This window comes from Panulirus ornatus, chromosome 46 (genome assembly GCF_036320965.1).
Source record: "Panulirus ornatus isolate Po-2019 chromosome 46, ASM3632096v1, whole genome shotgun sequence".
In the NCBI taxonomy this organism is placed as follows: domain Eukaryota; kingdom Metazoa; phylum Arthropoda; class Malacostraca; order Decapoda; family Palinuridae; genus Panulirus; species Panulirus ornatus.
Window position 1 is genome coordinate 20704682 of NC_092269.1, and position 15387 is coordinate 20720068.

General features: G+C 40.0%; 1 protein-coding gene across 1 annotated transcript in view; it reads left to right on the forward strand.

Moving 5' to 3' along the window:
* LOC139763329 (probable glutamate receptor) overlaps positions 1-7968 on the forward strand; it is a 166561-nt gene extending 158593 nt beyond the window's left edge. The window contains exons 8-9 of the mRNA XM_071689350.1: positions 7243-7372; positions 7522-7968. Coding sequence (XP_071545451.1) covers positions 7243-7372; positions 7522-7638 — 247 coding nt within the window. The 3' untranslated portion in view covers positions 7639-7968. The remainder of the gene's footprint in view (positions 1-7242; positions 7373-7521) is intronic.
* Positions 7969-15387: the final 7419 nt, after the last annotated feature.

Here is a 15387-nt window from a genome sequence, read left to right on the forward strand (position 1 = left end):
AGTGTTTATTTATATATGAATTATACTTTGTCGCTGTCTCCTACCTCAGCGGTATAGCGCAAGAAAACAGACGAAAGAACGGACAGCCCACCCACATACATATGTATATACATACACGTCCACACACTCACATATACATACCTATATATCTTAACGAATAAATATATATACACACAGATATATATATATATTTGGGAATGTCTTAGGAGTAAAGTCAGGGGTTAGTGAGAGGACAAGAGCAAGGGAAGGAGTAGCAGTACTCCTGAAACAGGAGTTGTGGGAGTATGTGATAGAATGTAAGAAAGTAAACTCCCGATTAATATGGGTAAAACTGAAAGTTGATGGAGAGAGATGGGTGATTATTGGTGCATATGCACCTGGGCATGGGAAGAAAGATCATGAGAGGCAAGTGTTTTGGGAGCAGCTGAATGAGTGTGTTAGTGGTTTTGATGCACGAGACCGGGTTATAGTGATGGGTGATTTGAATGCAAAGGTGAGTAATGTGGCAGTTGGGGGAATAGAGAGACTTTTGGATGTTAATGTGCTGAGAGGTGCAACTTGAGGGATGTCTCATCATTATCGTGTGGAGGCTAAGGTGATGATTAGTATGGGTTTTCAGAAAAGAAGAGTGAAGTTGGGGTGAAGAGGGTGGTGAGAGTAAGTGAGCTTGGGAAGGAGACTTGTGTGAGGAAGTACCAGGAGAGACTGAGTACAGAATGGAAAAAGATGAAAACAATGGAAGTAAGGGGAGTGGGGGAGGAAAGGGACATATTTAGGGAATCAGTGATGGATTGCGCAAAAGATGCTTGTGGCATGAGAAGAGTGGGAGGTGGGTTGATTAGAAAGGGTGGTGAGTCGTGGGATGAAGAAGTAAGATTATTAGTGAAAGAGAAGAGAGAGGCATTTGGACGATTTTTGCAGGGAAAAAATGAAATTCAGTGGGAGATGTATAAAAGAAAGAGACAGGAGGTCAAGAGAAAGGTGCAAGAGGTGAAAAAGAGGGCAAATGAGAGTTGGGGTGAGAGAGTATCATTAAATTTTAGGGAGAATAAAAAGATGTTCTGGAAGGAGGTAAATAAAGTGCGTAAGACAAGGGAGCAAATGGGAACTTCAGTGAAGGGCGCAAATGGGGAGGTGATAACAAGTAGTGGTGATGTGAGGAGGAGATGGAGTGAGTATTTTGAAGGTTTGTTGAATGTGTTTGATGATAGAGTGGCAGATATAGGGTGTTTTGGTCGAGGTGGTGTGCAAAGTGAGAGGGTTAGGGAAAATGATTTGATAAACAGAGAAGAGGTAGTGAAAGCTTTGCGGAAGATGAAAGCCGGCAAGGCACCAGGTTTGGATGGTATTGCAGTGGAATTTATTAAAAAAGGATGTGACTTTATTATTGACTGGTTGGTAAGGTTATTTAATGTAAGTATGACTCATGGTGAGGTGCCTGAGGATTGGCGGAATGCGTGCATAGTGCCATTGTACAAAGGTAAAGGTGATAAGAGTGAGTGCTCAAATTACAGAGGTATAAGTTTGTTGAGTATTCCTGGTAAATTATATGGGAGGGTATTGATTGAGAGGGTGAAGGCACATACAGAGCATCAGATTGGGGAATAGCAGTGTGGTTTCAGAAGTGGTAGAGGATGTTTGGATCATGTGTTTGCTTTCAAGAATGCATGAGAGAAATACTTAGAAAAGCAAATGGATTTGTATGTAGCACTTATGGATCTGGAGAAGGCATATGATAGAGTTGATAGAGATGCTCTGTGGAAGGTATTAAGAATATATGGTGTGGGAGGCAAGTTGTTAGAAGCAGTGAAAAGTTTTTATCGAGGATGTAAGGCATGTGTACGTGTAGGAAGAGAGGAAAGTGATTGGTTTTCAGTGAATGTAGGTTTGCGGCAGGGGTGTGTGATGTCTCCATGGTTGTTTAATTTGTTTATGGATGGGGTTGTTAGGGAGGTGAATGCAAGACTTTTGGAAAGAGGGGCAAGTATGAAGTCTGTTGTGGATGAGAGAGCTTGGGAAGTGAGTCAGTTGTTGTTCGCTGATGATACAGCGCTGGTGGCTGATTCATGTGAGAAACTGCAGAAGCTGGTGACTGAGTTTGGTAAAGTGTGTGAAAGAAGAAAGTTAAGAGTAAATGTGAATAAGAGCAAGGTAATTAGGTACAGTAGGGTTGAGGGTCAAGTCAATTGGGAGGTAAGTTTGAATGGAGAAAAACTGGAGAAAGTAAAGAGTTTAAGATATCTGGGAGTGGATCTGGCAGCGGATGGAACCATGGAAGCGGAAGTGGATCATAGGGTGGGGAGGGGGCGAAAATCCTGGGAGCCTTGAAGAATGTTTGGAAGTCGAGAACATTATCTCGGAAAGCAAAAATGGGTATGTTTGAAGGAATAGTGGTTCCAACAATGTTGTATTGTTGCGAGGCGTGGGCTATGGATAGAGTTGTGCGCAGGAGGATGGATGTGCTGGAAATGAGATGTTTGAGGACAATGTGTTGTGTGAGGTGGTTTGATCGAGTAAGTAGCGTAAGGGTAAGAGAGATGTGTGGAAATAAAAAGAGCGTGGTTGAGAGAGCAAAAGAGGGTGTTTTGAAATGGTTTGAGCACATGGAGAGAATGAGTGAGGAAAGATTGACCAAGAGGATATATGTGTCGGAGGTGGAGGGAACGAGGAGAAGTGTGAGACCAAATTGGAGGTGGAAAGATGGAGTGAAAAAGATTTTGTGTGATCGGGGCCTGAACATGCAGGAGGGTGAAAGGAGGGCAAGGAATAGAGTGAATTGGAGCGATGTGGTATACCGGGGTTGACGTGCTGTCAGTGGATTGAATCAGGTCATGTGAAGCGTCTGGGGTAAACCATGGAAAGCTGTGTAGGTATGTATATTTGCGTGTGTGGACGTATGTATATACATGTGTATGGGGGTGAGTTGGGCCATTTCTTTCGTCTGTTTCCTTGCGCTTCCTCGCAAACGCAGGAGACAGCGAGAAAGCAAAAAAAATAGAAATATATATAGTGATGGGTGATTTGAATGCAAAGGTGAAAAATGTAGCAGTTGAGGGAATAATTGGTATACATGGGGTGTTCAGTGTTGTAAATGGAAATGGTGAAGAGCTTGTAGATTTATGTGCTGAAAAGGACTGATGATTGGGAATACCTGGTTTAAAAAGCGAGATATACATAAGTATACTTATGTAAGTAGGAGAGATGGCCAGAGAGCGTTCTTGGATTACGTGTTGATTGACAGGCGCGCGAAAGAGAGACTTTTGTATGTTAATGTGCTGAGAGGTGTAACTGGAGGGATGTCTGATCATTATCTTGTGGAGGCTAATTTGAAGATTTGTATGGGTTTTCAGAAAAGAAGAGTGAATGTTGGGGTGAAGAGGGTGGTGAGAGTAAGTGAGCTTGGGAAGGAGACTTATGTGAGGAACTACCAGGAGAGACTGAGTACAGAATGGAAAAAGGTGAGTACAATGGAACTAAGGGAAGTGGGGGAGGAACTGGATGTATTTAGGGAATCAGTGTTGGATTGCGCAAAAGATGCTTGTGGCATGAGGAGAGGGGGAGGTGGGTTGATTAGAAAGGGTGGTGAGTGGTGGGATGAAGAAGTAAGATTATTAATGAAAGAGAAGAGAGAATCATTTGGACGTTTTTTGCAGGGAAAAAATGCAATTGAGTGGGAGATGTATAAAAGAAAGAGACAGGAGGTCAAGAGAAAGGTGCAAGAGGTGAGAGAGAGGGCAAACGAGAGTTGGGGTGAGAGAGTATCATTAAATTTTAGGGAGAATAAAAAGATGTTCTGGAAGGAGGTAAATAAAGTGCGTAAGACAAGGGAGCAAATGGGAACTTCAGTGAAGGGCGCAAATGGGGAGGTGATAACAAGTAGTGGTGATATGAGAAGGAGATGGAGTGAGTATTTTGAAGGTTTGTTGAATGTGTTTGATGATAGAGTGGCAGATATAGGGTGTTTTGGTCGAGGTGGTGTGCAAAGTGAGAGGGTTAGGGAAAATGATTTGGTAAACAGAGAAGAGGTAGTGAAAGCTTTGCGGAAGATGAAAGCCAGCAAGGCAGCAGGTTTGGTTGGTATGACAGTGGAATTTATTAAAAAAAGGGGTGAATGGTTATTGACTGGTTGGTAAGGTTATTTAATGTATGTATGACTCATGGTAAGGTGCCTGAGGATTTGCGGAATGCGTGCATAGTGCCATTGTACAAAGGCAAAGGGGATAAGAGTGAGTGCTCAAATTACAGAGGTATAAGTTTGTTGAGTATTCCTGGTAAATTATATGGGAGGGTATTGATTGAGAGGGTGAAAGCATGTACAGAGCATCAGATTGGGGAAGAGCAGTGTGGTTTCATAAGTGGTAGAGGATGTGTGGATCAGGTGTTTGCTTTGAAGAATGTATGATAGAAATACTTAGAAAAGCAAATGGATTTGTATGTAGCATTTATGGATCTAGAGAAGGCATATGATATAGTTGATAGAGATGCTCTGTGGAGGGTATTAAGAATATATGGTGTAAGAGGCAAGTTGTTAGAAGCAGTGAAAAGTTTTTATCGAGGATGTAAGGCATGTGTACATGTAGGAAGAGAGGAAAGTGATTGGTTATCAGTGAATGTAGGTTTGCGGCAGGGGTGTGTGATATCTCCATGGTTGTTTAATTTGTTTATGGATGGGATTGTTAGGTAGGTGAATGCAAGAGTTTTGGAAAAAGGGGCAAGTATGAAGTCTGTTGGGGATGAGAGAGCTTGGGAAGTAAGTCAGTTGTTGTTCACTGATGATACAGCGCTGGTGGCTGATTCATGTGAGAAACTGCAGAAGCTGGTGACTGAGTTTGGTAAAGTGTGTGAAAGAAGAAAGTTAAGAGTAAATGTGAATAAGATCAAGGTAATTAGGTATAGTAGGGTTGAGGGTCAAGTCAATTGGGAGGTAAGTTTTAATGGAGAAAAACTGGAGGAAGTAAAGTGTTTTAGATATCTGGGAGTGGATTTGGCAGCGGGTGAAACCATCGAAGCGGAAGTGGATCATACGGTGGGGGAGGGGGCGAAAATCCTGGGAGCCTTGAAGAATGTTTGGAAGTCGAGAACATTATCTCGGAAAGCAAAAATGGGTATGTTTGAAGGAATAGTGGTTCCAACAATGTTGTATGGTTGCGAGGCGTGGGCTATGGATAGAGTTGTGTGCAGGAGGATGGATTTGCTGGAAATGAGATGTTTGAGGACAATATGTAATGTGAGGTGGTTTGATCGAGTAAATAACGTAAGGGTAAGAGAGATGTGTGGAAATAAAAAGAGTGTGGTTGAGAGAGCAGAAGAGGGTGTTTTGGAAGTGAGGAAAGTGGTTGGTTCTCAGTGAATGTAGGTTTGCAGCAGGGGTGTGTGATGTCTCCATGGTTGTTTAATTTGTTTATGGATGGGGTTGTTAGGGAGGAGAATGTAAGAGTTTTGGAAAGAGGGGCAAGTATGAAGTCTGTTGTGGATGAGAGAGCTTGGGAAGTGAGTCAGTTGTTGTTCGCTGATGATACAGCGCTGTTGGCTGATTCATGTGAGAAACTGCAGAAGCTGGTGACTGAGTTTGGTAAAGTGTTTGAAAGAAGAAATTTAAGAGTAAATGTGAATAAGAGCAAGGTTGTTAGGTACAGTAGGGTTGAGGGTCAAGTCAATTGGGAGGTAAGTTTGAATGAAGAAAAACTGGAGGAAGTAAAGTGTTTTAGATATCTGGGAGTGGATCTGGCAGCGCTGGTGGCTGATTCATGTGAGAAACTGCAGAATTTGGTGACTGAGTTTGGTAAAGTGTGTGAAAGAAGAAAGTTAAGAGTAAATGTGAATAAGAGCAAGGTTATTAGGTACAGTAGGTTTTAGGGTCAATTCAATTGGGAGGTAAGTCTGAATGGAGAAAAATTGGAGGAAGAAACGTGTTTTATATATCTGGGAGTGGATCTGGCAGCGGATGGAACCATGGAAGCGGAAGGGAATCATAGTGTGGCGGAGGAGTCGAAAATTCTGGGAGCCTTGAAGGGTGTTTGGAAGTCGAGAACATTATCTCCAAAAGCAAAAATGGATATGTTTGAAGGAATCGTGGTTCCAACAATGTTGTATGGGCTGCGAGGTGTTGGGTATGGATAGGCTTGTGCGCAGGAGGGTGGATGTGTTGAAAATGAGATGTTTCAGGATAATATGTGATGTGATGTGGTTTGATCGTGTAAGTAATGTAAGGGTAAGAGAGATGTGTGGAAACAAAAAGAGTGTGGTTGAGAGAGCAGAAGAGGTTGTTTTGAAATGTTTAGGTCACATGGAGAGAATGAGTGAAGAAAAATTGACCAAGAGGAAATATGTGTCAGAGGTTGAGGGAATGATGAGAAGTGGGAGTCCAAATTGGAAGTGGAAAGATGGAGTGAAGAGGATTTTGAGTGATCGGGGCTGAACATGCAGGAGGGTGAAAGGCGTGCAAGGAATCGAGTGAATTGGAACGATTTGGTATACAGGGGTCGACGTGGTGTCAATGGGTTGAACTAGGGCATGTGAAGCCTCTGGGGTAAACCATGGAAAGGTCCGGTGGGGCTTGGATGTGGAAAGGGAGCTGTGGTTTCGGTGCACTATTACATGACAGCCAGAGAGTAAGTGTGAACTAATGGTGCCTTTGTTGTCTTTTCCTAGTGTCTTTTCCTAGTTGTCTTTTCCTCGCGCACATGAGGGGGAGGGGACTGTTATTCCATGTGTGGCGAGGTGGCGATAGGAATAAATAAACGCAGAAAGTGTGAATAATGTACATGTGTATATATGTATATGTCTGTGTGTTTGTATATATGTGCACATGAGATGTATAGCTATGCATATTTCCGTGTGTGGACGTGTATGTATATACATGTGTATGTGGGTGGGTTGGGCCTTTCCTTTGTCTGTTTCCTTGCGCTACCTCGCTAACGCGGGAGACAGCGACAAAGTAAAATAAATAGAATAAATAAATGAATAACATATATATATATATATATATATATATATATATATATATATATATATATATATATATATATATATATATATATATATATATATATATATATATATATATCTGCTCCTTATTTTGGAAAATGAAAAACTTGAGGAGAGGATTTCCAACCACCCGCTCCCTCCCCATTCAGTCGCATTCTACGACACGCGGGGAATACTTAGGAAGTATTTGTTCTCCCATATCTCCATATATATCTGAATGTGTTAATACATCTTAGTTCTCCATTTCCTTTATAGAATTATGACGTTAATGGAGACTGGTCTTAGGGAATTTTGGTTGAATTCTTTCGTTGGGAACTCTACGACTTGCCTTCATTCACCCAAGAAAATCACCATTACCTCCCAACTGGCTTTAAGAAGTCTATTGGTAAAAAACGATGAAATTGCTTTTTAAAATAATGTGTATATCTAATTATTTTCATGATTGCGCTACATTTTCCTACATATGATGTGACCTGGATGGTAATAAAATATTATGCAATAATTCGTGTTCCTCACATAATGTATGTCTTGCAGGGGATGTTTGTGGCTCTAGGGGTCGGCCACGTTGTAAGCCTGGTCGTACTGTTTCTAGAGATTCTCCTTCCTTGCATATCGTCAAAAACCTTCCACGTACCATCGACCTCTGCTTAAGACATCTTTTAAAATATATGATGGGAAGAAAAAAAAATCGTGACAGCAGTCTAATATATAGTGGAAAAGAGCACAACTGAGCGCATGATCTGTTGTAATCCAGTTAATCCACGAGGAAGTGAAACTGTAGCTAGGACTCCATCTGTTAAAGACTCCCTGCCCAAACGGAGTGTGGGTGCCAAAATTCAACACGCCTGACATATTTTAACTTGGTGATTGTTTATTAAATGGCGTCGTACCTACGTGTCTTTGATGTATCGTAACTAATTGTTATATGAATTTCTTTTACTTGCCCTTATGATGTGATTAATAGACGAAAGTTTACTTGAAAGCTTATCATCTTTTTTATTCCCCTTAGACTCAGAGGAAATATACATATTCTTTTTTATTATACTTAGTAGCTGTGTTCCACGTTAGCGAGGTAGCGCAAAAAAACAGACTGAAGAATGGCCCAACACACCGACATTCACATGTATATTCATAAAAGCAGACACGCGAATAAATACATACCTATACATTTCAACGTATACATACATATACATACACAAACATATAGATGTATACACAGGTACATATTCATACTTGCTGCCTTCATCTATTTCTGTCACCACCGCGTTACATGTGATATTACACTTCCCTCCCCTCGCGCACGCGCGTATTAGCACGAAAGAGACAACAAAGTCCACATTCGTTCACACTCATTCTCTAGCTGTCATGTACAATGCACCGAAACCACACCTTCCTTTCCACATCTACGCTCCACAAAACTTTCTATAGTTTACCCCCGACGCTTTACATGCCCTGGTTCAATCCATTGACAGCACGTCGACCCCAGTATACCACATCGTTCCAAGTTGCTCTATTCCTTGCACACCTTTCACCCTCCTGCATGTTCAGGCCTCGATCGCTCAAAATCTCTTTCACTCCATTCTTCCACCTACAAATTGGTCTCCCACTTGTCATCGTTCCCTCCACGTCTGATACATATATCCTCTTTGTCAATCTTTCCACACTCATTCTCTCCATGTGACCAAACCAATTTCAATACACCCTCCTCTGCTCTCTCAACCAAACTCTTTTTATTATCACACATCTCTCTTACCCTTCCAATAATTACTCGATCAAACCAACTCACACAAAATATTGTCATCAAACATCTCATTTCCAACATATCCACCCTCCTCCGCATATCCCTATCTACAGCCCACGCCTTGCAGCCATATAACATTGTTGGAGCCACTATTCTTTCAAACATCCCCATTTTTGTTCTCCGAGATAAAGTTCTCGCCTTCCACACATTTTTCAACGCTCCCAGACCTTTTCCCTCCCCCACTCTGTGACTTACTTCCACTTCCATGGTTCCATCTACTACCAAATCCACTCCCAGATATCTAAAACACTTCACTTCCTCCAGGTTTTCTCCATTCAAACTTACCTCCAAAAAGACTTGTCCCTCAACCATCCTGTACCTAATAACCTTTTCAATCATTTACATTTATTCAAAGCTTTCTTCTTTCCCACACTTCACCAAACTCAATCACTAGCTTCTGCATTTTCTCACCCAAATCAGCCACCAGCGCCTTATTATCAGGAAACAACAACTGACTCACCTCTCAAACCCTCTCGTGCAAAACAGACTGCATACTTGCCTCTCTCTCTCCTAAATCTTGCATTCACCTCCCTAACAACCTCAACGAATTAAACAACCATGGAGATATCACACACCCCTGCCGCAAACCGACGTTCACTGAGAACCAGTCACTTTCCTCTCTTCCTATTAGTACACATGACTTACATCCTCGATAAAAACATTTCAATGCTTCTAGCAACTTGCCTCTCACATCATATATTCTTAGAACCTTCTATATAGCATATCTATCAACTCTAGCATATGCCTTCCCCAGATCCATAATTGCTACATACAAATCTATTTGCTTTTCTAAGTATTTCTCACATGCATTCTTTAAAGCAAACACCTGATCCACACATCCTCTACCACTTCTGAAACCACACTCCTCTTCCCCAATCTGATGCTCTGTACATGCCTTCACCCTCTCAATCAATACCCTCCCATATAAATTTCCCAGGAATACTCAACAAACTTATACCTCTGTAATTTGAGCACTCACTTTTATCCCCTTTGCCTTTGTACAATGGCACGATGCAAGCATTCCGACCACCATGAATCATACATACATTAAATTACCTTATCAAACAGTCAACAATACAGTCACCCCCTTTTTTAATAAATTCCACTGCAATACCATCCAAATAAGCTGCTTTGCCGGCTTTCATCTCCCGCAATGCTTTTACAACCAATTCTCTGTTTATCAAATCATTCTCCCTAACCCTCTTACTTTGCAAACCACCTGGATAAAAACATCCTATATCTGCCACTCTATCATCAAACACATTCAACAATCCTTCAAAATACTCCCTCCATCTCCTTCTCACATTACCACTACTTGTTATTATCTCCCTATTAGACCCCTTTACTGAAGTTTCCTTTGATTCCCTTCTCTTACGCATATCATTTACCCCCTTCCAAAACATCTTTTTACTCTCCATAAGATTTAATGATACTCACTCAAACCAACTCTCATTTCCCCTCTTTTTCAAATCTTGCACCTTTCTCTTGACCTCCTGTCTCGTTCTTTTATACATCACCCACTCATTTGAATTATTTCCCTAAAAAATCGTCCAAACGCCTCTCTCTTCTCTTTCACTAACAATATTACTACTTCATCCCACCATTCACTAACCTTTCTAATATGCGCACCTCCCACGCTTCTCATGCCACAAGCATCTTTTGCGCAAGCCATCACTGTTTCCCTAAAAGCATCCCATTCCTCCCCCACTCCCCATGTGTCCTTTGTTCTCACCTTTTTCCTTCTCTCCTCATTCTTTCCTGGTACCTCCTCACAAAAGTCACCTTCCCTAGCCCACTTACTCTCACCACTCGCTTTAACCCAACATTCTCTCTTCTTTCTGAAAACCTCTACAAATCTTCACTTTCGCCTCCACAAGATTATGATCAGACATTCCTACAGTTGCACCTTTCAGCACATTAACATCCAAAGGTCTCTCTCTTGTGATCCTATCAATTAACACGTAATCCAATAATGCTCTCTGACCATCTCTCATACTTAAATACGTATACTTTATACGAGGTATTCCCAATCAACAGTCCTTTTTCAGCACATAAATCTACAAGCTCCTCACTATTTCCATTTACAACACTCAACACCCCATATGCACATAATATTCCCTCAATTTCCACATTATTCACCTTTGCCTTCAAATCACCGATCACTGTAACGTGGTATCGTGCATCAAAAATACAAACGAACCCACTCAGCTGTTCCCAAAACACTTGCCTCTCATGATCTTTCTTCTTATGACCAGTTGCATATGCACCAATAATCACCCACCTCTCTCCATCCACTTTCAGTTTTACCCAGATCAATGTAGAGTTTACTTTCTTACACTCTATCACATATATATATATATATATATATATATATATATATATATATATATATATATATATATATATATATATATATATATATATATATATATTTATTTATTTCTATTATTAATTTTGCTTTGTCGCTGTCTCCCGCGTTAGCGAGGTAGCGCAAGGAAATAGACGAAAGAATGGCCAAACCCGCCCACATACACATGCATATACATACACGTCCACACACGCAAATATGCATACCTATACATCTCAATGTACACATATATATACACACTCAGACATATACATATATACACATGTACATAATTCATACTGTCTGCCTTTATTTGTTCCCATCGCCACCTTGCCACATATGGAATAACAACCCCCTCCCCCTTATGTGTGCGAGGTAGCGCTAGGAAAAGACACCAAAGGCCCAATTCGTTCACACTCAGTCTCTAGTTGTCATGTAATAATGCACCGAAACCACAGCTCCCTCTCCACATCCAGGCCCCACACACTTTCCATGCTTTACCCCAGACGCTTCACATGCCCTGGTTCAATCCATTGACAGCACGTCGACCCCGGTATACCACATCGTTCCATTTCACTCTATTCCTTGCACGCCTTTCACCCTCCTGCATGTTCAGGCCCCGATCACTTAAAATCTTTTTCACTCCGTCTTTCCACCTCAAATTTGGTCTCCACTTCTCCTCGTTCCCTCCACCTCTGACTCATATATCCTCTTGGTCAATCTTTCCTCACTCATTCTCTCCATGTGACCAAAACATTTCAAAACACCCTCATCTGCTCTCACAACCACACTCTTTTTATTTCCACACATCTCTCTTACAATTACATTACTTACTCGATCAAAACACCTCACGCCACATATTGTCCTCAAACATCTCATTTCCAGCACATCCACCCTCCTGCGCACAACTCTATCCATAGCTCACGCCTCGCAACCATACAACATTGTTGGAACCACTTTTCCTTCAAACATACCCATTTTTGCTTTCCGAGATAAAATTCTCGACTTCCACGCATTCTACAAGGCTCCCAGAATTTTCGCCCACTCCCCCACCCTATGATTCACTTCCGCTCCCATGGTTCCATCCGCTGCCAGATCCACTCCCACATATCTAAAATACTTCACTTCCTCCAGTTTTTCTCCATTCAAACTTACCTCCCAGTTGACTTGACCCTCAACCCTACTGTACCTAATAACCTTGCTCTTATTCACATTTACTCTTAACTTTCTTCTTTCACACACTTTACCAAACTCAGTCACCAGGTTCTGCATTTTCTTACATGAATCAGCCACCAGCGCTGTATCATAAGCGAACAACAACTGACTCACTTCCCAAGCTCTCTCATCCACAAGAGACTGCATACTTGCCCCTCTTTCCAAAACTCTTGCATTCACCTCTCTAACAACCCCATCCATAAACAAATTAAACAACCATGGAGGCATACACACCCCTGCCGCAAACCTACATTAACTGAGAACCAATCACTTTCCTCTCTTCCTACACGTACACATGCCTTACATCCTCGATAAAAACTTTTCACTTCCTCTAACAACTTGCCTCCCACACCATATATTCTTAAAACCTTCCACAGAGCATCTCTATCAACTCTATCTTATGCCTTCTCCATATCCATAAATGATACATCCAAATCCATTTGTTTTTCTAAGTATTTCTCTCATGCATTCTTCAAAGCAAACAACTGATCCAAACATCCTCTACCACTTTTGAAACCACACTGCTCTTCCCCAATCTGACGCTCTGTACATGCCTTCACCCTCTCAATCAATACCCTCCTATATAATTTACCAGGAATACTCAACAAACTTATACCTCTGTAATTTGAGTACTCACTCTTATCCCCTTCGCCTTTGTACAATGGCACTATGCAAGCATTCTGCCAATCTTCAGGCACCTCACCTAGAATCATAATTACATTAAATTACCTTACCAACCACTCAACAATACAGTCACCCCCTTTTTTAATAGATTCCACTACAATACCATCCAAACCTGCTGCCTTGCTGGCTTTCATCTTCCGTAAAGCTTTTACTACCTCTTCTCTGTTTACCAAATCATTTTCCGTAACCCTGTCACTTTGCACACCACCTCGACCAAAACACCCTATATCTGCCACTCTATCATCAAACACGTTCAACAAACCTTCAAAATACTCACTCCTTCACTCCTCCCCTTCACTGAAGTTTCCATTTCCTCTCTTGTCTTACGCACTTTATTTACCTCCTTCGAAAGCATCTTTTTATTCCCCCTGAAATTTAATGAAACTCTCTCATCCAAACTCTCATTTGCCCTCTTTTTCAACTCTTGCACCTTTCTCTTGACGTCCTGCCCCTTTCTTTTATACGTCTTCCACTCATTTGCATTTTTTCACTGCAAAAATCGTCCAAATGCCTCTCTCTTCTCTTTCACAAATAATTTTACTTCTTCATCCCACCACTCACAACCTTTTCTAGTCAACCCACCTCCCACTCTTCTCATGCCACAAGCATCTTTTGCGCAAGCTATCACTGATTCCCTAAATACATCCCATTCCTCCACCACTCCCCTCACCTCCTGTGTTCTCACCTTTTTCCATTCTGTACTCAGTCTCTCCTGGTACTTCCTCACACAAGTCTCCTTCCCAAGCTCACTTACTCTCACCACTCTCTTCACCACAACATTCTCTCATCTTTTCTGAAAGCCCCTAAAAATCTTCACCTTCGCCTTCACAAGATAATGATCTCACATCCCTCCAGTTGCACCTCTCAGCACATTAACATCCAAAAGTCTCTCTTTCGTGCGTCTATCAACTAACACGTAATCCAATAACGCTCTCTGGCCATTTCTCATACTTACATACGTATACTTATGTATATCTCGTTTTTTAAACCAGAGTATTCCCAATGACCTGGCCTTTTTCAGCACATAAATCTACAAGCTCTTCACCATTTCCATTTACAACACTGAACACTCCATGTATACCAATTATTCCCTCAACTGCCACATTACTCACCGTTGTATTCAATTCACTTATCACTATAACCCAGTCTTGTGCATCAAAACCACTAACACACTCATTCACCTGCTCCCAAAACACTTGCCTCTCATGATCTTTCTTCTCATGCTCAGGTGCATATGCACCAATAATCACCCATCTCTCTCCATCAACTTTCAGTTTTACCCATATCAATCTAGAATTTACCTTCTAGATTATAGAATATATATATATATATATATATATATATATATATATATATATATATATATATATATATATATACATATATATATATATATATATATATATATATATATATATATATATATATATATATATATATATTCTATAATCTAGAAGGTAAATTCTAGATTGATATGGGTAAAACTGAAAGTTGATGGAGTTGATTCAGTTTTACCCATATCAATCTAGAATTTACCTTCTAGATTATAGAATATATATATATATATATATATATATATATATATATATATATATATATATATATATATATATGTATATATATATATATATATATATATATATATATATATATATATATATATATATATATATATATATATATATATATATATATATATATATATATATATATATATATATATATATATATATATTCTATACATATATATATATATATATATATATACATATATATATATATATATATATATATATATATATATATATATATATATATATATATATATATATATATATATATATATATATATATATATATATATATATATATATATATATATATATATAGGAAAATAGTGAAATTGGAGAAAAATGTAGCTTAGACATTGAAGCTTATTGATACAGTGGTTAAATTGATGAGAACTGCTATTGACATTTGTGTAAATAAATTATACATTTCCTTTTTTCCATAGCCAGAGGTTGAACCATTATGTGACATTCATTTTTTTCATTCATTTCAAGCTAGAAGTTTCAGTTTTCTAAATTGTTTCTTACATTTTTTATATGTATATATATGTATGTGTGTGTGTGTGTATATGTGCGTATGTATGTGTATGTGTGTCTATGTGTGTATGTATATATATATGTATATTATCCCTGGGGATAGGGGTGAAAGAATACTTCCCACGTATTCCTCGCGTGTCGTAGAAAGCGACTAGAGGGGACGGGAGCGGGGGGACAGAAATCCTCCCCTCCTTGTATTAACTTTCTGAAATGGGAAACAGAAGAAGGAGTCACGCGGGGAGTGCTCA